This window comes from Magnusiomyces paraingens, assembly GCF_902498895.1.
Source record: "Magnusiomyces paraingens strain CBS 517.90 genome assembly, contig: contig3, whole genome shotgun sequence".
Taxonomy (NCBI): Eukaryota; Fungi; Ascomycota; class Dipodascomycetes; order Dipodascales; family Dipodascaceae; genus Magnusiomyces; species Magnusiomyces paraingens.
In genome coordinates, this window is record NW_022474069.1 from 2,109,256 (window position 1) to 2,130,381 (window position 21,126).

The 21,126-nt window shown below is 35.4% G+C and overlaps 6 protein-coding genes across 6 annotated transcripts; 2 read left to right on the forward strand and 4 right to left on the reverse strand.

Moving 5' to 3' along the window:
• Positions 1-1,078: 1,078 nt before the first annotated feature.
• SAPINGB_P003964 (uncharacterized protein) lies at positions 1,079-2,995 on the reverse strand (the record flags this gene model as incomplete). Its single annotated transcript, XM_031998679.1, has 1 exon — positions 1,079-2,995. One exon carries the CDS (start codon positions 2,993-2,995, stop codon positions 1,079-1,081), a length of 1,917 nt encoding a protein of 638 aa, XP_031854570.1.
• Positions 2,996-4,168: 1,173 nt separating this feature from the next.
• Positions 4,169-4,632, forward strand: SAPINGB_P003965 (60S ribosomal protein eL31; the record flags this gene model as incomplete). Its single annotated transcript, XM_031998680.1, has 2 exons — positions 4,169-4,246; positions 4,348-4,632. 2 exons carry the CDS (start codon positions 4,169-4,171, stop codon positions 4,630-4,632), a joined length of 363 nt encoding a protein of 120 aa, XP_031854571.1.
• A 199-nt stretch (positions 4,633-4,831) lies between these two features.
• SAPINGB_P003966 (uncharacterized protein) lies at positions 4,832-6,499 on the reverse strand (the record flags this gene model as incomplete). Its single annotated transcript, XM_031998681.1, has 1 exon — positions 4,832-6,499. One exon carries the CDS (start codon positions 6,497-6,499, stop codon positions 4,832-4,834), a length of 1,668 nt encoding a protein of 555 aa, XP_031854572.1.
• A 4,052-nt stretch (positions 6,500-10,551) lies between these two features.
• On the forward strand, positions 10,552-11,754 carry SAPINGB_P003967 (uncharacterized protein; the record flags this gene model as incomplete). The annotated part of the gene is made up of 1 exon (XM_031998682.1): positions 10,552-11,754. The coding sequence occupies one exon, from the start codon at positions 10,552-10,554 to the stop codon at positions 11,752-11,754; it is 1,203 nt and encodes a 400-aa protein (XP_031854573.1).
• A 118-nt stretch (positions 11,755-11,872) lies between these two features.
• SAPINGB_P003968 (uncharacterized protein) lies at positions 11,873-14,434 on the reverse strand (the record flags this gene model as incomplete). The annotated part of the gene is made up of 2 exons (XM_031998683.1): positions 11,873-14,313; positions 14,410-14,434. 2 exons carry the CDS (start codon positions 14,432-14,434, stop codon positions 11,873-11,875), a joined length of 2,466 nt encoding a protein of 821 aa, XP_031854574.1.
• A 1,586-nt stretch (positions 14,435-16,020) lies between these two features.
• On the reverse strand, positions 16,021-17,394 carry SAPINGB_P003969 (uncharacterized protein; the record flags this gene model as incomplete). The annotated part of the gene is made up of 1 exon (XM_031998684.1): positions 16,021-17,394. One exon carries the CDS (start codon positions 17,392-17,394, stop codon positions 16,021-16,023), a length of 1,374 nt encoding a protein of 457 aa, XP_031854575.1.
• Between the last annotated feature and the right edge of the window lie 3,732 nt (positions 17,395-21,126).

The window sequence follows — 21,126 nt, forward strand, 5'->3', positions numbered from 1 at the left end:
AGCCAATAACACAACTGCCGAATAATCTCTTTGCTGAACAGAAAATCCTCTCTTTAAATTCAGCCGCACAAAAAACACACCACTTTTCCGTACTGCACCAAAGCTTGTAGTTGTAGTAGTTGTTGTTGTTGTTATTGTTATTGTGTGTGTAGCTCTCAGCCTGTCTCTATTTTGTTCCAAGAACCCAAAGCCCATATCACGCTTTTTTTTTTTTTTGGTCTGATTACTCTTCTGCCGACCTCCTGTTGGCTGGCAAAGTCCGCCGCCGCACAACAACCGCTCCTTACACAAATTTTCTTTCCCTTCTTTCTCACCACCTCCTAAACCTCCCTTTTTTTTTTTTTTATTTTATTTCTACCACATCACCACAACCACCATCACCCCCTCCCATCTCCAAAACTCATCAAATCGTCACAATGGTAAGCTTCCTATTGCTTCATCTCCAGTATTGAAAATTTATAATGTACACATTTGACTAATATATATATCTTTTTTTTTTTTTTCCCCAGCCTAAGAACCACGTTATCGACCACCAGAAGTTTTACCAGGCTAACGCTGCCACTCCTCTCTGGCTCAGACACCCTCGCTCTAAGTTCATCGTCTACCCTGCTTACGCTCTTTTCTGGACCACCTCTGTCTTTGTTCCTCTTTACTACTTTGGCAGAGCCGTCGTTGGCATCAAGGAGCGCGAGTAAATTGTTTCAATAACTAAAAAAAAAACAACATAAATCAATCCATTACCTTTTTTTTTTAATATTGAAAACTTGAGCTCTTCTTGTCGAACCATTCTGCAGTACTAAATAATAAAAAAAAAATCAAAAAAACAAAAAGAAAACCTTTTTAATCACATAGATTATATTCTTTTCACTATTCTTCACTTCTAAGCTTGATATATTCTTTGGGTTTTGTATTTAATAATGTTTACATTAACTTTAACCATATAAATAATTTATCATTAAAAAAAAAATAAATCTTACAAAAAAAAATGCAATCATTTAATGAATTAGCTTAGCTAAACATTGTTTTTTTTTTTTTTTGAATTAATTAATATCCAAAGCATCTTCCTTTTCCTCGTTTATCAATTCTCTTCATCTATATCAGTAGTAATAATGGCACTTGATTGCCATCCTCCTGCCGCTATAGCAACAACTTTCCCCGGAGTCTTCACTTCTACGGGCTCTTTAACAATAAAATCACCCCTCACAAATTCACCTTGTCTTATGTGACTCTTGGCCTCTGTTCCTCCCAACCCAAGATCTCCACATTTTTGACACTCCATTCCCCAGGACATTAACCGCCCCCCCCGTAGCAAAGCCAATAAGTGATGATCGCCTGCAGCAACTGAAATACATCCAGCATTTTGTAATATGGCCGGCGCCTCTGGCTTTTTGAGCTTGGCTCCATCACCCTCAAGCGCGTCCGCATACACGACATGGTCGCTATTGCTCAGCGCAGCAACGAACTTGTACCCCCCGCGCACACGATCAAACTTAGGCCGATCCTCTGCGGTTAGTGCAGCTCGCTCCTTGTCACTCAATCCAGCTTCAAACTCCTTTTGCAATAATGATTGAAACTCCTTGAGTTCTTCTCGGCCCTCTCCAACAATGCTTTCTCGATTATTGGTCCGTACCCGATACAACTTGCCCGACGCAGTCGCATAAATGATAAACTTGTCACCTGCATGGAAGTCAACCACCCGGTCAGGGCTGTCAAGTCCTTGGTCAGTAAGAGGTACAACTGTCGTCTGCACAACCTCACCAGTCTTGCCCTGTCTTTTCCAGTCCTTTTCCTGTTTTTTCGTCTCTGCAAGTAGCTGCGAATGACCAAACCCGTCCCACCAAACAACAAGCCCCTTCCCATCAACAAGTGCAGCATTACAGTTCCAAGCCGCAGCAAGCTTGTTAATCTTCAATGGCTTCACAACACCTTGGTTAAAGTCCAGTTCAACCTTGGTCCCCGGGGCATTAAATAACTTGTCCCATACCCATACATTATATTCCTTGTCTAACCCGAGCAAATGTGTTCGACCACCACCTCCCAGTCCAACAAATTCAACTTTTTTTGGTGAAAGAGTCTCTAAAAATTTTGAATTGATACGTTGTGACATCCCCACGCGTTCTTGGTAATTAATTCCATCATTGTCACCTTTTTCTTGTTTAACTTGGTCTTGCGTAAATGCACTCATATTTTCCTCTCCAGGAAGTACGATATTGCTCGTAAATGGCTGGGCTTCATCATCTGGCTCTTCATTAGGATTTCGTGTTTGCGGCATTGACAAATGTGCCGGTCGGTCTATGCGTGGGCGGTGCGGCGTCAATGGGAAATTTCGCGCACTATTATTTCCCACTCCTAAATCCGGTGCAGGATCTACTCCACGGTCAATCACTCCGCCGACCCGAAACGGCCATAAAAATCGGCTAATGACGGGCCCTACCGGACCACCTTGTCTCAAATTGTCAAATACACTTCGGTCATTATCATTGGATCCTGAATAATCAGGTAGATCCCAAGGCCTAGATCCCAACTCTCCAATTCCGTAAATATCCCCTGTTGCAGTCAATATTGCAGTCCAATACCCACCTGTCACAACATCGGAAATCACCATTTTGTCAAGGCCTGGAACCTTTTGTGGTAATGAAACGCCACGCGGGAACCGTTCAGGTGTTAGTGCTTCCTGGGGAATAAACCCATCCAAAATGTTGTACCCCAATCGACCATTGTTTCCTTCACCCCAAGTATACAGCGCAGCATGCCTACGCCACCGGTACATTTCTGGCCAGTTGAATTCTGTAAATGGATTTGGTTGCATGCCAAATGTCTTGAAGTAGAGATCATGCCACACTGCAGGGTCATTAGCATAGTTGTGCAATACAGAGGACATGCCGGCAAGTGTCATAATGTCTTTTTCCGAGAGATACGGAAACACATGGTTGACAAGAATGTCATGACCCAGCGATTCTAAGTACATTTTTTTTGGCTCTGAACTGCAGCTCATATTGATGTCGAATATTTTAAAATAGAGATATGTTTGTTTGATGATAAATTGCTCAAAAATTGAATTATGACTGATAATAAGGAGGTTGTTTAAAAAAAAAAAGTTATTTTTTTGAGCAAGTACAAGAGACTTTTATTTATATTCTTTAGGCCAGGATGTGCTTGAAATCTTACGTTAAGGAATGCTAAGCTATTTCCGCCTTTGGGCTGTTCCAAAGCAATTTTATTGTTATTATTGCGGCTCAAAACAAGTCTTACAGAATCTCCCTCTCACCTCCACCCCACACAGAAAAAAAAACCAATTTTTGACCTACACAGCCGCAGAAATAAATCACGTGAACTCATGAGGCTGAGTTTATCAATTTATCAATAAATCAGAAAAAGTGCAAATGATTTCTGATTTTTTCAGAGAGAGAGATAAACGGCTTCACTACAATAATGTAAAAAGTTGAAGGTAAGAGAGGATTTCAAGCAATGTCGGCTCAATTAATATGTTTTTAAATTCGATTGAGTTTATTTTTAATATTTTGGATTGTTGAAATTGCTCATTTTTTGATATTTGTTTTATTTTATTTTATTTTAATTTTTTTTTTTTTCTTTCGATATCAAAATCGATGTTTAAAATATTAATTCAAATATTAATTTGGGGAAAGGTTTGTGGGCAACAAAAAAAAAATTTAATAATATCCAGTCTGATATTTACACAGACCCATATATTCACTGAAATTTTAATGCTAATAATATATTTTAAATTAAGCTAGGGTACAGCCCTAATAATGTTACAAAACATGTTTCAATAATTTCAAATTTAGTCACATGATACACACAAAAATACAAATCTTTTAAAATGAAAATGAAAACCAAAAAATGTCAAAAAAAAAAAAAAATAAATTAAAAAAAATAAAAAATAAAAAATAAAAAAAATAAAAAAAAATAAAATAAAAATTTTTTTATTCACAACTTACAAGCTTAGTAATCATGTTACAAGCATAGTTACAAAAAAACTTTTACTTTCTATCTTCTAGTTTGTCTGAGAAGGGAGAGAGAGAAAAAAAAAAAAATCCTCTACCCACTCAATTTTTTTTTCCCTTCCCGCCCCCTCCCCTCTTTGTACCCCTTTTGCTGCCTTGTTGAATCGATAGCATCAATCCTTAGACAGACACAACCACCCAAAATGGCTCCATCCACTAAGCAAAGAAGCGCCATCTCTGACGTTGTTACCCGTGAATACACCATCCACCTCCACAAGCGGGTACGTTGAAAACGGATATATCCATAATCATCATCATGTTGACGATGATGTTTTTGAAGATACCTTGATGAAAAACCCCCTATACTAACACCACTTTGTAGGTCTTTGGTCTTCAGTTCAAGAAGCGTGCTCCCCGTGCTGTCAAGGCCATCAAGGAGTTCGCCAAGAGACACATGGGTACTACTGATGTTCGTGTCGATCCTGTCCTGAACAAGAAGCTTTGGGAGCGTGGCATTAGAGGTGTTCCCCACAGACTCAGACTCCGTATCTCTAGAAAGAGAAACGACGAGGAGGGTGCCAAGGAGAAGCTTTTCTCTTACGTCCAGGCTGTCGATGTTCCCTCTGTCAAGGGTCTTCAGACTGAGGTTGTTTCTGAGGACAACTAAAAAAAATGAAAATAGACTTCTATTTTTAATATAATGATGCCATCTCTTGAAAAAAATAAAAAAAAGGGCTAAAAGGATATCTTCAAAAAAACCTTCTTTTGAGAATAGTTATCGTAATGTCGTGTGCCATGTATTTATAAATTTGGATGTTATTTTGTTTTTTTTACTGAAAATTTTTTTTACTTTTTTTTTTTTTATACTAAACTTTTGCAACTTTAAACATTAATGCGATAAATGACTTTGGCTTGGTTTCTTTTAACCCAGTACATCCTTCTTCTGTACAACTTTTAGACGAACAAACTGTTTGATCTGTTACTTCATCACTTTCCTGCTCTTGCATCCTAAACTCGATTCCTCTAATAACCACTAGAATCAATGACGAAACAAAAAACAATAGTCCTGTAAAGATTTGAGAATACAAGTATGTGTCATTGACAGTCGTTAAGCCAATTGCCACAGGTGTTGAAAAGATATTGAGGGCTCCAATAACGGTCCAACTCATAGACATCATTGCACTCAAGTCTTCCAGATCGACCAGCGATGCACATATTGGCGGGAACCCAGCTGAAAAGGAACTCACAACGCTCCCCAGACAAAAGGACAATGCAATAAGTGAACCGTAGCTTTTGCTTGGAATCCACCATGCTAAAATGAAAACAGTGCTCAGCAGCGTTGTTACTAAAGCAATGTTAAGACTTCCAATCTTATCTGCAAAGTGACCCATAACGGGCCGACCAATAACTATACCCGCACTGACCACTGATGAAAGTACCGAGCCTTGATGATGTGTTAAACCAACACTCACGGCATATGGCGCCATCGTATATAAAACAATCCCATAACACAGCATTGTGATAATGCCCCAAAAAATGGCCAGCAAGATATCTGGTCGTTTCAACAGAGCAAAGTTGTATGCATTGGCTCCTCTGCTCTTGTAAACACTCCGACGTTCTTTGATAAAAATACCTGAAAGAATGCAGAATCCAAATGTCATAAACCCTACGTATCGCTGAGCCCATGCAAGCCCCACCCGATCAATCAGCGACTGTACTGATAAACTGAAGATGATGCTTCCGAGCCCCGCGCCACAAGTAAAGATGCCATATGCGATGCCCCGACGATTTACAAACCACATGGGCACTGCTGCGTTGGCTGTCACAAAGACCATTCCGATCCCTACACCACTTAGCAAGCCTTGTGTCAAATACAGATGCCAGATGCGTGTTGCGAACGATGCTGCAATGTTTCCGGCAGCCAGTACAAATGATCCGGCAATGATGAAAATTGGAAAGGAAATCTTTTGAATGGCTTGTACAACAAACGGTGATACCATTAACCCAAGACCAAACTGTAGACCACCTACAAACGCAAAATCCATGCGTGTTGCTCCAGGGTACTTGTTAGTGTCTAAGAAGGTGGCCAGGAAAACACCAAACGCTCCAGATGCACCCCAACTAAAAGCGTTTATCATTGTTCCAGCAATAAGCACGACCCATGCATATCCTCGATCAAACTCGAGTTCGGGCTCTTTTTCAGTCAGATCAGCAGCTCCTGTACCGTGTGCCTCAACGTCTTCTCGACTACGACGTATGCTGCTAGATGCAGGACTTTTCCGTCCGCTAAGGTCTTCGCCTTCCATGAGCATTGTTTCTGCAGCACCATAGTCTACATTGCTTATAGTGGAATGGAGATTGTGATGATGATGATGTTGATGATGGCTGGCAGCAGTAAATGAAAGGTTTGAATTTGAACCGTTTTCCCCGCAAAAGTAAGAAGTAGGCTCAGGGCCTCTCTTTTCTTGGCTCGCGGTTGGTTCTGGTACAGAAATAGAGACTTTTATGGAGTTTTCTTTTGATGAGACAGACATCAGGCTATGGAAAATTTGAATTTATATAATAAACGTATAGAGAATGCAATATGCGTGGGGGGACTTTCGTTTAATAAATTTGTTCTTGAGAGAAAAAAAAAAATCGTCAATTACTAAATTTGATTTTGGAGAAATGTCAAAACAGAGGAAAGAAGAAAGAGTATAAAAAGGTTTGAGCAAACTGGACCATTTATATATATTAATTGGACTGACTAACTTCCCACAAAGATAACTCTAACTCTGCGGGCGAGTTTCTCATCCGTCAAACTAACTTGTAGTTAATTCTTTTTTTTTTTCTTGAATAATTGTAGATGCATTCTGGTCGGGAAGCCGTTTCCTTTTTTAAAATTTTTTTTTCTTCTTTTTCTTTCTTTTTGTTCAAAAAAAAAAAAAGTTAGTCATAATACAGTTGGACGGCTGAACCATTTTCAGATAGACATACACTGACAAATTGTTGACCGTTCGTCTTCAACGGTCCATTCCCTTCTTATTTGCAATTCAAATCAAATAAAGGACCAAAGGATCTTTTGAATTAAGAGTCATAAAAAATGTTTATATCACCATTAATCATTTCTTTACTTTTAAATCAAAGGCATAATGAATTTTATGACCGATTCAGCACGGAACGACGACTATGGTGATTATTGATTCCCCCCACACATGAAAGATTATACCCCGCTTGTTTTTTTTTAAAAAAAATAATTAGGCCTTTGATAATTTTCTCACAAAGAAAACCTTCAAAAGGTGAAATAGAATAGCCAAGGATTCAGTAATTATTTTCATTTTTTTTTTATTTCCATTGTGTCCTTGTATTAACATCTATTGATTAATAAGTAATAGATTCGGAGATTGACCAAAGTTTGAGGAAACAATGTTCTACTTTGGGAAGCTATAAACGGAGTTAGGTCACTAAAATATGATAGTAACCGCTATCATCTCTATGACAACTTTTTTTTTGGCGCCATAAAGGCTGAAGCAAGGCTAAGGAATAGCTTTGATAATCTATGAGCAGCAATGCAAAGATATCCCTGTAAATATGGAAGTACCTGAAGAGTTTCACTAGCCACTCGGGGGGGAAAAAAAACAAAAGATCAAGCCATCGTTAACAATAAAATAGGTTTTCTCTATATTAGCCTAAATGGTAATATAAAGTCAGCTAAAGATTTTAACAACTAGAAGTTAAAGCTGTAATATAAGTAAGTTGAACAGATGAAGTATGCAATATATTACTTAATCGGGGAATTTATACACCTATATCATCATAACTATATTGCCATTTTCACTATTGGTATCTATATCAATTTCTGACTTTTATACACACGTTTGAAATTACTTGTACCTAGTTTAACATACCTTTACGCCTGCTTCAACATCAATATTAATATTTATATCCATTTATATGTCGGCCTTGATTTCAACACAAACATTCTTTTAAAAAAACTCACTTATATACTAGCTTTAAGACTTGCCCAATTGCTTACTTTCATATCTGGTTCAAAACTTGCCTTATTACCAGCTTCAATATAAGTTTCTGTTTTTGCTTCATTATTAGCTTAAACAATAGTTTTTATATCTATATTTATACCAGCTTCACTAAAAACATTTTTTTTTTCAATTATATTACAGCGTACCTTGTTTTTTATCTACTGTTGTATTGGCTTGTATTTCCACACCCTACTCATTCAGCACAGAGCCCATTTACCAGTATTTTGATCACTGTTATTTAATATCAGAATCTAATTTAATAATATCTCTTTTTAATTTTTTTTTTTGTTTTCATTCTATTGATACTGAACTATATAACATCAGCATCAATTCAATCCCTTTTGATTTTACTAAATAACTTTCCATTTTACCAATATTTTTTTTATTTAATTTAAACAGCTGCATATTTAACAATTTACAAATATCTTTTTTTTTGCTAGATGAAACAAACCAGAAACTCAATGGACTTTCAATCAATTGTTTGTTTTTATTCAAGGGTTATAGAATTATAGAATTACACACCAGCATCTGCGCTATCCTTTTTTTTCTTACTATTTATCGTTTCATAATAAACTTTTAATCTGACTTTAAAAATTGCATTTCCAACAGCCCAAAAATAAGTTATAATGCTATTTAATGAAAATTAAAAAATTAAAAATTAACCAATAAGCATTTCAGCCCAAAAAAAAAGCCATTTTAATGTATATAGTTGATATGTTTTATAAACCTATTAGAATTTATAAATCACGTGATTATAAGGGCGTCTGGTGTAGTTGGCTATCACGTTCGCTTAGCATGCGAAAGGTCCCCGGTTCAACTCCGGTGTCGTCCATAATATCTTTTTTTGCAGTGTTTTTTTATTAATTTTTTTGATCTGGTTATTAACTTGTCAGGTTAATTGGTAATTGAACAGGTGATTATTTTATTTTTAAAGAAATTGTTAGTGAATAAAGTTTAAATTTAATACTTTTTTTGTATAAAAAAAAACATTCAATATTTCCATTATAAGTAAGAATCTTAACTAAAAATAACTGATCAACCAGATTATTCAATTAAACTCACCGGAAGTTTGTTTATCTCAGTAGCGAATTAAAAGGTCAACAAGTAATTGAATAGTAAAAGGTTTAGTAAAGAAGTGTTCATGTCTAATATATGCTGGTAAAAATGTGAGAATAAAAGGGAAAAAATGATTTCAAGTATAGTTGTTGCTTTGATCAGGGTTATCTGAAACTACTAGATCTTAGAAGATACTTTAAAAGCTCAGTCAAAGTGAAAGCAACTAAAAATTCATTAATTCAAGCTTATTAAAATAAGTTTGATAATCTAATGTTGTGATTTGAGCTCACTGTCTTAACGTTGAATTGTTTTGGGATTTAACTATAACGACAATCGATTATGAGGGCCAGAAGGAATGGGTGAAAATATGTTGAAAAAAGCTGTAAATAAATGTATATATTATTGATGTTAGTTTTTGTAATAAATAAAGATATTATTAAAAACAATGGGATTTTTAAGTAAAAAAATTGAAGTTTCAAGGATAACTGTGGTTTTGTGGAATAAAGAGAGAGATTGTGGCACAGTTTTTATCCAATTGATTTCCTTGTGAGGAAATGCTGTTGAATTTTTTTTATTTGTAAGTAAAACAATCCATGTCATTTCTCATCTTCTATCAGCAAACCTCTGAAAATGAATGTTTAAGTATTGGATATCCCAGTATGAAATTGGAGGTAATCCGTTATTTTTTTTCTTTTTTTTTCCTATATCGTTTTTATAATTTTGAGTGTTCTTGGACATTTGAGTTGTCTACTAAAAAATTTTAAAATTAATTTTAATATAATGAGTTCAACTTGACGTCATGACTATATCATTTGTGGGGGAGGGTCGGGCATCTTTGCATTCCTTTTTTTTTTTTTTTTACTTCTTTCTTTTTAAGTTTTATCGCGTTCCGATCATAAATAACTTTTCCAAGTTCTAACATTTATTTTCATTATAAATATCAAAAAAGGAACTCCGATTATCTTAAATTATATTAAAATTGATAGTAGTGGAAGTTGTGCAATATTTGATTCGGACTCCGTAAGGTGATAAACCTCAAAAAATTGTCAAGTTAAAAGGAACGAAGGAATGCGATACTGTTAAAAACTGTTAAATTCCTACGCTGCTTATTATTCAAAGTATGCCTGAACTAATTCTATTGTGCGATCCAGGTACATAAGTTTTAATATCTTTAGATACAACCTTATAGGACTGCGATTACACAATTCGGAGAAAAAATTGCAATGAAAACGTATCTCCATGTCTGATTATATAGATAAAAAAAAAAAAAAAAAAAACCAAAGTACTTAAAGTTATCAATGAAATTTTGAAGCCACATATTGATTGACAAAAAGTCCTTGGCTTAAAAAATGAATATAAAACAGAACAGATATTCTTATAATTTGATTCAATTTTATCAATTCTTTATAAATATCAAATCAACAGTACTTTAAACCCTAAACTTCTAAGAAAAAAAAGAAAAAAGAAAAAAAGAAAAAAAGAAAACCAAAGCAAAGCAAAGCAAATCTCCAATGTCAGTATTTACAGATCTTCAATTTGCTATCAATGACTCAAGCAAGTTCCCTGAGCAGAAACTCATTTCTGGTCCCTCACCCTACTGGGACAAGTATCTCGAGGGTCCTTCTTACATCAAGCCAGAGGATCGTCAAAAGCCATTGGTTTCATCAGGGAAACTAGATGAGAAATACTCAAAATACACCACTGACTTGACTCCCTTGTTGGGTACAACATACTCAGAAGATGTCAATCTTGTCGATATTTTAGAGGATGATGAGTTGTTGCGTGACTTGGCAATTCAGATTTCCCAGCGCGGTGTTGTTTTTTTCAAAAAACAACAGAACTTGACGATTCAACAGCAAAAGGATCTGATTCAAAAGTTAGGACTTCTTTCGGGGAAACCTGCAGCCAACGGACTACATAAACACCAAACTACTCCAGGTGCAGGTATCATTGGTGAGTCCGGGCTTGTAGATCCTGAAATTACCTTCATCACAAACCGACGCAAAAACCTAATTGTGGACGTGGCCGGTGACCGTACCGCGGCTGAAGGTTGGCACTCCGATATCACTTTTGAGCCTGTGCCTGCTGATTACTCGTCGCTACGAATTTTCGAACAACCACCTTCCGGTGGAGATACATTGTGGGCCAACGGGTACGCATTATACGAAAAGTTATCACCATCTTTGCGAGGATATTTTGACACGTTGACTGGAACTTATTCTCAGCCATTGTTTAAGCGGGCAGCTGTTGATAAGTTTCAGATATATTCTGAGGCACGAGGTGCACCGGAGAATACGGGTGATGATAGTATTGCGGTACATCCAATTATAAGAACTAATCCGGTGACTGGATGGAAAGCCTTTTTCGGAATTGGATCCAATTTCACACACCTGAATGATGTGACACCTCTTGAGGCCCAAGCATTGCAGAAACTCGTGTGGGATTTGCTGGTGCAGTCGCATGATATTCATGTGCGTTACAAGTGGGATAAGTATGATATTGCAATCTGGGATAACCGCTCGACATTGCACGCAGCCAACCGCGATATTCGATTGCTTGGAGATGAGTTCCGGAGTGGTGTTAGAACCGTTGGTATTGCTGAAAGACCCTACTTGGACGTCAACAGTCTTACACAGACTGAAGGTCTTAAACTTCTTGCTCAGCAGCAACAAGAAAAGAAACTTGCAAAGTCTTTAGAAAAGACTTCTATTTAAATTACTTTCTCTAAAAAAAAAAAAAAAAAAAAAAATTTATAATTAATTATTAAATTTATTTAATTGGCAACTATTGTATACAAGGTATTTAATTGTGTTTTCATAAAGTCGAGCGTTCTTATTCGTCGCCAGCAATAATCTTTTCAAAGGAAAAGGGGAGGTAAGGTCTACCCTCACCGACAAAGAACTTGGACATAGATTCGACCCAGTGGAGACGGAGCGAATGCAGCATGGCAGAGGTACCTTCCATAACGACGAGAATACAGACGGTAAGGACAAACCACATGCCAAACAAAAAGACAGTCATGAAGACACCAAAGGGACCAGTCATGCCAAAGGAACCGGCAATGGTCATGGACCACAAGACCGTGGAAAGTTGGGCGTGGGCAAGCGACAAAGCCCAAAGACGGAGGTATGAAGCAGTGTGGGAAACGCAGTTAAGGCAGAATTCAATAGTGTGAATGACCTGGTGAATCATAATGTCACCGAAATTGTCGCCGTGACCGTGGGGTTCGTCATCATCGTCGTCAGCAGCAGAGTGAGGAGCCTCGCCGCCATTGGCATCGCCATTGGCCTCACCAATAACCTCATAGTTGTGGCCAGCCTCCTTCTCCTGGAGTTTCTTGCGGAGGTAAAGGGGCTTGAGAAGCAGGAGCCAAGGAACACAAATGAAAGCAATGAGCAAGAGAGCAACCTGGACCTTGGCCTGGTGGGGGTAGAGGGGCTCTTCAACGGTACCAGGGGACAAAAACATGGAGATAAGCATGTTGAGGAGACCTGGGGGGCTCTTACCGATACCGACCCAGTCAACAGACCACTTGTAAACAATGCAGATGGAAAGATAGCCAAAGATACTTTGCATAAACAAGAGACCAGGAACAAAGTTACCCCAAATGTCAATGCCAGACTTGAAGAAGCGGTGGTTGACAAGGGAGAACATATAACTGTAAGTCATGTGGATGAAACCCATAAGAATGGAAAGCTTCATCTTGTAAGAGTTGGTAAAGAGAAGGTTGTTTTCAGTTCCATGCCATGCAGAATCGAGACCAAAAGCGTAAACACCAACCTGGCGACCGATAATGGTTTCGCCCTCCTTCCAGTGCTCTGGCCAAACCCATCCAGATTTGAAGAGAGTGAGAGAACGAGAGAAGAGATCATTGTAAAGGAGACCAGTGTAGATGGAAAAGAGACCCATGAGAAGCAAAATGTAACGACCACCATAAGCCATGTCGAAAATTTCATCGCGCTTAATCTTGGCAATTTTCTTTTCGTTAATGACAAGAGCAAGAGCAGCAAGGGAAAGAAGGATACCGTGACCACAGTCACCAAACATGATGGCGAACATAAAGGGGAAAGTAATGACGGTGGGGAGACCTGGGTTGACTTCACGGTAAGTAGCAACGGCATAAACGTCGACAATGGCCTGGAAAGCAGAGGTAAACTTGTTGACGCGGTGATAGGTGGGAGGGATTTTGTTTGTGGAAAGCTCATTGACAATGGAAGGCATGTCGACACCGGCGCCCTCAGTGATGGTGCGGAGGGTATTTTGGACCGATTGGATGCTATCCTTGGGGACCCAACCCTCAGCAATCAAACACTTGCGACGGGGGTCATAGAGGAAAAGGTTGAGGGCTGCATAGATGGCCTTTTCCTTTGCAATGACAATGGACCAATTGTTAATCTTTGCGGAAAGAGTGACAAGCTCGGCTTCAATGGTAGAACGAGTGTTGGAAACAACCTTCTTGATATCGTCAATGCTGCTGTTGACATCATTGAGAGCCTCACCGCGGATTTCATTGTCGTGGTCAACGTGGTAAATGTCACCGTCGAGGGCTTCGGAAATGCGCTTAACCTTGGCGAGGAGGGTAGCACCATGGGTAAAGACAACAAAGACTGACTTGGGGATCTTCTTGCCAGACTTGGGGTCATAAATAGGTTCTTGAATATCAACCTGGCGAAGAAGCAAGTTACCACGAAGAGCTCTCCAAAGAATGCGTTCAAGGATAGGGACCTTTTCCTTGGAAATGACACCGGCAACAAAGTCTACATTAGCGAGGGAAGCGCCAGGGCCAGCCTCAATGTCTTGTTCAGGCTCAATGGAATCGTCAGTGAGAAGAGGGACGCTTTCATTGACATCAGAGGGAGATTGTCTAGAGAAAACAGAGCCGGTACCACGCAGAACGTAACGGCGTTCAACAAGTTCCATTTCCTTCTTGAGAAGACTGCCCTCCGATTCTTTAAGTTGAGAGACACGTTCCTCGAGGTCATTGAGTTTTTCGCAAAGGTCATCAATGTCGGAAGGGTTTGGAGCCACGGCAACATGCTCAGCGGCAGGAGCAGCAACAATTGCACGGGCCTCGAGTTCAGCCTTAAGGAAGCGGAGTTGACGCTCAGAGTTGTCGAGTTTACGAATTTCCTTGACAAAGGAACGCTGGAAAGCGCTCACCTTGGAGTTAAGGTCACGAAATTGGACATTGCCACGCTCGCCAAGAGCGGAAACAACTTCGCGCTTGATATCGCTAGCAATATAAAATTGGACAAGACCCATTTCCGCAGAGCCTAGTGGAGAAGAGTCATTGTTAGTACATGTGGAGAGAGTAAAGACTTTTTCAAAATATGGTTGCTGCTGCTGTTGCTGCTGCCTTTAATACTTACGGAAGATGGCCTCGTTAACAACCATTTTGGAAGATAAAGATGAAAAGTGAAGAATGAAGGGATTAGCTTCAAAGAAAGTTAGATAACCCCGTTAGGTGGTTTGTTATTAATTTCTTTGAAAAAAAAAAAAATTAAATAAAAGGTGTGGGTAAGAAGGAGGTTTTATAAAATGATGGTGGTAGTGAATGACTTTTTATTTTTTTTTTTTTTTGGTTTGTATATATAGAAAAAAAAAAATCTCCCGCCCAAAAAACCCAATAAATTTGTGTGTATGCAGCCAAAAATTTTTGCAGTCGTGATGCAGCACTGGTCGCTGCATGAGGGAGTTGAGGCTGGCCGCATTGAGACGGTGGGTGGTGATGGCTGCCTATTTTATGTGACAACTTTTATGACAGATTTAGTGACAATAAAAAGAGTTTGTTTTGTAATATACTAATTGGCATAACAATTGTAACAAAGGTTATGATAAATATTCATGTATCATGTGATTTAATTATGTACGGCTTGAATATTTAGGCATGAAGGTAATATATAGCAAACAAATAGTATTGTCGGGTTTTTTCTAGCCGGGACGTTGAAAGTTGATTTTATTTTCATTTCTTCTTCTTAATAAAATTTAACATCTTCACGAAGTTTTTTTGAATAATAATAAAAATAAAATGAAAACTTATCAGTGGATCACAAGGAACCGAAAGTAAAAGAAAAAAAAAATAAATTTTTTTCAATTAATTATGTAGATAGTTCGAATCATAAAATGATTAATGTCCCAAGTTTTACTTTCCAAGAAAGTTTTTTTTTTTTTTTTTTTTTTTGTTCAACTATTGAAACTTGTCGTTACAGTGTTACTGAATTAAAAATGAAGAATGGGAAAAAAAAAAAATAATAATAATAATACATTTAAAATGAGACTACAATGGTCTGTTAGCATATAAACTGAATATTGATATAAGTTGTTCGTTTAACATGTCGCTCTTTGGGTATATAGAATTAATTGAATATGAATTACTACATCATTTTAGGATTGGTTCCTCACTAAACTAACAATTATACGGGATTGCTGTTTTTTTTTTACGGGCCGATTCTTTAAAAATAAAAAAAATAAAAAAATGGGGAAGGAGGATCCGGTTGAAAAAGTTTTTTTTTTTTTTTTTTATGGTTTTTGTTAATGTTATTATTATTGTTGTTGCTTCCGAACATTTTTTATTAGACCTATCTGTAAATCAAGATAATGCTTATGATTGGACTATCATATGGTGAAAAAAAATTTTTTTTTTTTTTTTACCAGAAATAAAAAAATAAAATAAACTTCAAAATCCAAATAATTGATCTAAGAGCAAGATAACAAAAAAAAAAAAAAACTACGTATTAAATAAAAATCAATAAATCAAAAGAGATCTTTAAAAAAAAACAAATAACATGCCAATTTTTTGTCTATAAGCTAAAAAAAAAAAAAAAAAAAAAAAAGAAAGAAAAAGAAAAAAAGAAAAAAAGAAAAAAAGAAAAACTTCAAAAACCGATAGAATAGAATCCTTTTTTTGTTTGTTTGTTTGCTTGTTCTAATATCAACACATTGTAGTAATAATCACATAAACATTTTTTTTATTGTCCTTTTTAAGCAGAAGGAGCCTCCTCAGTCTTGGCCTCTTCCTCCTGGGTAACCTCGTTAGAGAGAGACGAAGCCTCAGTCTTGGCTCTCTTGGGAGCAGGCTCATCGCCAACAGGACCGAGCCTTGGGGTGTTAACTTCGGCATGGAAATCACGAATGATGGAATCAACATCATCGATATTCAGAGGTCTAATGTCACCAAGCTTCTTAATCTTGGCAGTAACTTCCTTGCACTGGTCATCAGTAAGATGAAGGTTGAGCTGGTCAACTCTTGACTTGATAGCGTTCCAGCCAGTGAGACGGTTAGCAAAGTGGATATATCTGGAAAGACCAAAATCAGCAGGGTTAAGAATCTCGTAGGTAGAGGGGTTAGCGAGAATGGCCTTGGCGTGGATACCAGCCTTGTGGGTGAAGGCACAGAAACCAGTAATGGGGTTGTTGAAGGGAATATTAACGTGGACGGCCTCAGCAACCAGGTTCTCGAGATCTCTCAGCTTGTGGAGCTTGTACTTGGAAAGAACATAGTCGCGGTCAGCAGCAATCATGCGGGCCATGAGACCACCAAGAGGAGTAATACCATTTCTCTCACCGATACCCAGGACGGAAACGTCAATCAGGGTGGCACCAGCCTCAAGGGCCGAGTAGGCATTGGCAATAGCACAGCCAGTGTCATTGTGGAAATGGCATTCAATCTCGCAAGAGACAATGGAACGGAGGGTTCTGACAAGGTCATAAACTTGTCTGGGGTTTGCGCAACCAACGGTATCAGCGATACCAACACGGTTGACACCAATCTTGTCGACTGTTCTGTAAATGTTGAGAAGATCGACAAGGTCTGATCGGAACGAGTCTTCGGAAGAAAATCGAATCTCGATATTGTGGGACTTGACGTATTCAATGACTTCAACTGCAGACTGGGCAATGTAACTCATATCCTTACCGTGGGAGAATTGTCTAAGGAACTGGGAGGTGCCAATAACAACGTCGACACCGTCGACACCAGTTGCGACAGCTAACCGGGCGTCGTCCATGTGGCATCTAATGTGGGTAAGGATCTTAGCCTTGAGGCCGAGTTTGCAGATAGCTTCGCAGTCCTTGCGCGATTGTTCGGAAGCAGCTGGTGAGGTAAGCTCAATGTAGTCGACACCAAAGTCATCAAGAGCCTTGGCAATTTCAATCTTCTTTTCAGTGTCGAAAAAGGCATTGGCAAATTGTTCACCTTCTCTCAGGGTGGATTCAATCAGCTTGAAACTGCTGACATTGGAGAGGAAATCGCTTGGGTTAGGTCCATAAGGATTAGACTTGGGCAGGAGGCTTTCAGTGCCGTTGGTAGAGGAAGAAGAAGAAGAAGAAGGTGTAGTAGAAGAAGCTTCAGTCATTTTTTTTATTGTTAAAAAATAGGTATTTGATGGTATTATTATGGTATTATATTACTGGATGGTTGAATAAATAAAATAAAATGGTGATTGTAAAGATGCTGAATGAGATGACGATGAGGGCTTTTTTTTTTTTTTAAAAAAAATAAAAATTTATATTGAGTGAAAAATTTTCAATTAATTTAAAAAGAGAAGAAGAAGAAGAAGAAGAAGAAGAAGAAGAAGAAGAAAGGAAGGAAGGAAGGAATGGGTGTGTGTGGAAAAGAAAGAAAGAAAGAAAGAAAGAAAGAAAAAAAAAAAAAAAATTTTTTTGTAAAAGGGAAATGAAAGGGACTTTTATAGTTTTTTTTTTTTTTATTCGAAGAGGAAGGGAAGGGGGGTGAGAGGGTTTTGAATGGATTTTTTTTTTTTTGTCAAAAAAAGATAAGTCACTCTCAAGATTATTTTATTTTATTTTATTTTTATTTTTTTTTTTTACTACGGGGATATTTAAAAATATTTAACAATAATTAATTTATATGACTATTTCACAAGGACTTAATATTTATTTATATATGTAGAACTAAAATACTATGAGGGCTATTGATTCTCTATGTGTGTGTATATATAAAAAAATTTTTTTTTTTTTTTTTTTTTATTTGCTAAGCCTTTTTTTTTTTTTTTTTTTTTTTTTTTTTTTTTTTTTTTTTTGAAAAATTTTTTAAGAAATATAAATTAGTCATATGAAAATCATATATATCTGATAAAGATTATGTAATTATTACAAAAAAGTGTGGGGAGAAAAAAGATGACTCAGCTGTAGTATTCTGGATCTATGGAAAATAAGAAATTTTTTATGTGTACACAAAGATTTAATAAAACAAAACAAAAAAAAAGTGCAATGACAACTTTTTTTTTTTTTTTTTTTTTTGATATTAAAAAATAAAAAACAGGCACATGTCATCCCTCAGCCTTACATTTTGTTACATAATTATATAAGTCAAAAGTCGCCCCCTATAGCCACACATCACTACAACAATATGTAAAAATAAAAAAAAAAATAAAATTTCACCTCCGTCTAAACTGCCGCTTCTAATAAATTACAGAGTGGCTCGTTGAAATGTCTCGCGATACGAGCAATAAGGAGAATTAAAAAAAAAAAAAAAAAAAAAAAAAAAAAGATAAACAGAAGATAAAACATTTGAATATATGTGTTTAAAAGTCTTACTTAAACTTTTTTTTTTTTTTTTTTTTTTTCCATTGATCACCATATATGACTGATTAATTTCTTTGATAGTGACTCATTAATCTCATAAATGATTCTTTATTTAAAATTTTAAAAAAAAAAAATTAAATTGAAATTTTTTTTTTTTTTTTTTTTCATATCATAGTAATTTAAATCAATCTATCAAATATTGATTTTATAAATCTTTCTATAGATTTTTTTTTTTTTTTTATTTTAAAATTTAAAGATATTTCAATAACTTTTTATATGGTCTTCTCTTTAATTCCTCACTGTTTAAAAAGTTTCTACATTATAATATGTAAATTAATATATAATTAATTTGCTCGATTACTGCCATATATAGTATATAAAAAAAAAAAAAAAACTTTTCAAGTATATACTACTACCTCTTATGGAAAGTTCATTGATTTTTTTTTTTTTTTTTGTTTGATTTTGATAACAACTTTTGTCAATTAATCGATAGGTATGTATCTTGTTTTAAATCCCAAGTGTTAAGTAATAATTCTGTTTATTTTATTTTTAATTTTAATTTTTTTTTGGTTTAAAAATTCATCTAAGAATTCCCAATCAAACGTCATTGGTTCTCACAAAAAAATAAAAATAAATAAAAATAAATAAAAATAAATAAAAATAAATAAAAATAAATAAAAAAATAAAAATACCATGAAACTTATAAAATCATTTTTTATGCAAACTATTTAAATAACTCATACAAAAAAAAAAAAAAAAAAAAAAAGGCGGGGAATATTGTAAAAGTTTTTTTTTTTTTTTTTTTTTTATAATTACATTACATGATTTTATTACATACTTGTGACATTATTTTGAAAATTTACATGTGAGCCCTTTTAAACTTTCTAAATAAGAAATATTAAGAGTTCTCCTACACACACACACAAACATACTTGGGTTTTTTTTTTTTTTTTTTTATTTATTTCTTTGGGCCAACAACACCTTTTAGAAATTACCAAATATCACTAAACAACTACACCTCCATTAAAAACTTAATCATCTTGTTTTTGTTTAAAAAAATTTTTATTTTTTTATTTTTTCTTCTTCTTCTTCTTCTTCTTCAAAATTTTATTTCCACTTTTACCTTGATTAGCATTCCTTTTACTAATATTACTACTATTATATTTATTTGAATTAATTGTCAAGCATATGGATATTAAAAACCTTTTTATCGATTGCTCAAATTAATAAAGAAAAAAAAAAAAAAAAAAAAAAAATAAAAAAAATAAAATTCCGCAAACAATGACAACTTAAAAAAAAAAATAAAAAAAAATAACGGCTCCAGTTAACTAAATACACTGTATTTTAGACTAACTAGTGCTAACATGAAGCTTTGTCCTTTCTATATAGTATATATACTTCTAAGGAATTCTAAACTTTTAATATATTGAACCACCTACTCTCCTAAAAAAAAAAAAAAAAAAAAAAGAATCATTATGAAATTCAATTTAATAAGTTTTTTTTTTTTTTTTTTTTTTTTCAGTGGTTTCAAAACCTATTATTGTATTATATATATATATATATATATATATATATATACAAGTCTGGAAAAAAAAAATTCCAAGTAGAAGAAGAACAAAAAAACAACAAAAAATTTTTTTTTTTTTTTTTGGTATGGAACAGCATGGCATGGAAATAATTTAAGAATAAATAAAAGCCAGCCTAGTAAGGCTAAACTAAAAAAAAAAAAAAATAAAAAAAAAATAAAAAAAAAATAAAAAAAAAAATTTTAAGCTCGATTTTTTTTTTTTTTTTTTTTTTATTATTTAAAATTTAAAAAAAAAATTTAAAATTTTTTTGCGTGAGCCCCCTCCTCCCCTATTTGTTTACATGGTAGTGAGTGGCAACCGAGTCGTGTCAATGTTTGTTGTAAATAGAGAAAGAGAGAAAGAAAGAAAAAAAAAGAGAGAGGAAGCCGGAACTTTGACATTATCCACATAACCAACAGATTGGGGTTCCAAACGGGACACGTCCGATTAATAAGGTATTAAGAATATTAAGCTTGCGTGTGGTTATGATCCGATTGCTTTGTAATACGTATATTTGAGTTTCCTAGCAAAAAGGAAAACTATCTAATATATCTATATATATATATCTATATATATATAAAGTAGGGAAATAAGGAAAGCTCAAAAAAGGCCCGTTATATAATTGAAGGGATGGTGGTGTGTCTGTTAATATTTGACTACTACCGTGATAATAATAAAATAATTTTATATATTAAAAATAATATAAAAAATTATATAACAAAATATAATAACAAAATATGGTGGTGGTGGTGGTAGTGCTTATGCTGAGTAACATTATTGTGATGTGTGTATATAATATATATATATGTGTGTGCTCCGAGAAGTAAAATAAAAAAATAAAAAAAAATAAAAAAAATAAAAAATAAAAAAAAAGGCAGGGCTCATTGGCCAAAAATCTGGTGTTTATTTTTACACCAGTGACATCCCAAAAAGTATATATATGGCGCACACCTGCCGTCTTTTTTTTTTCCC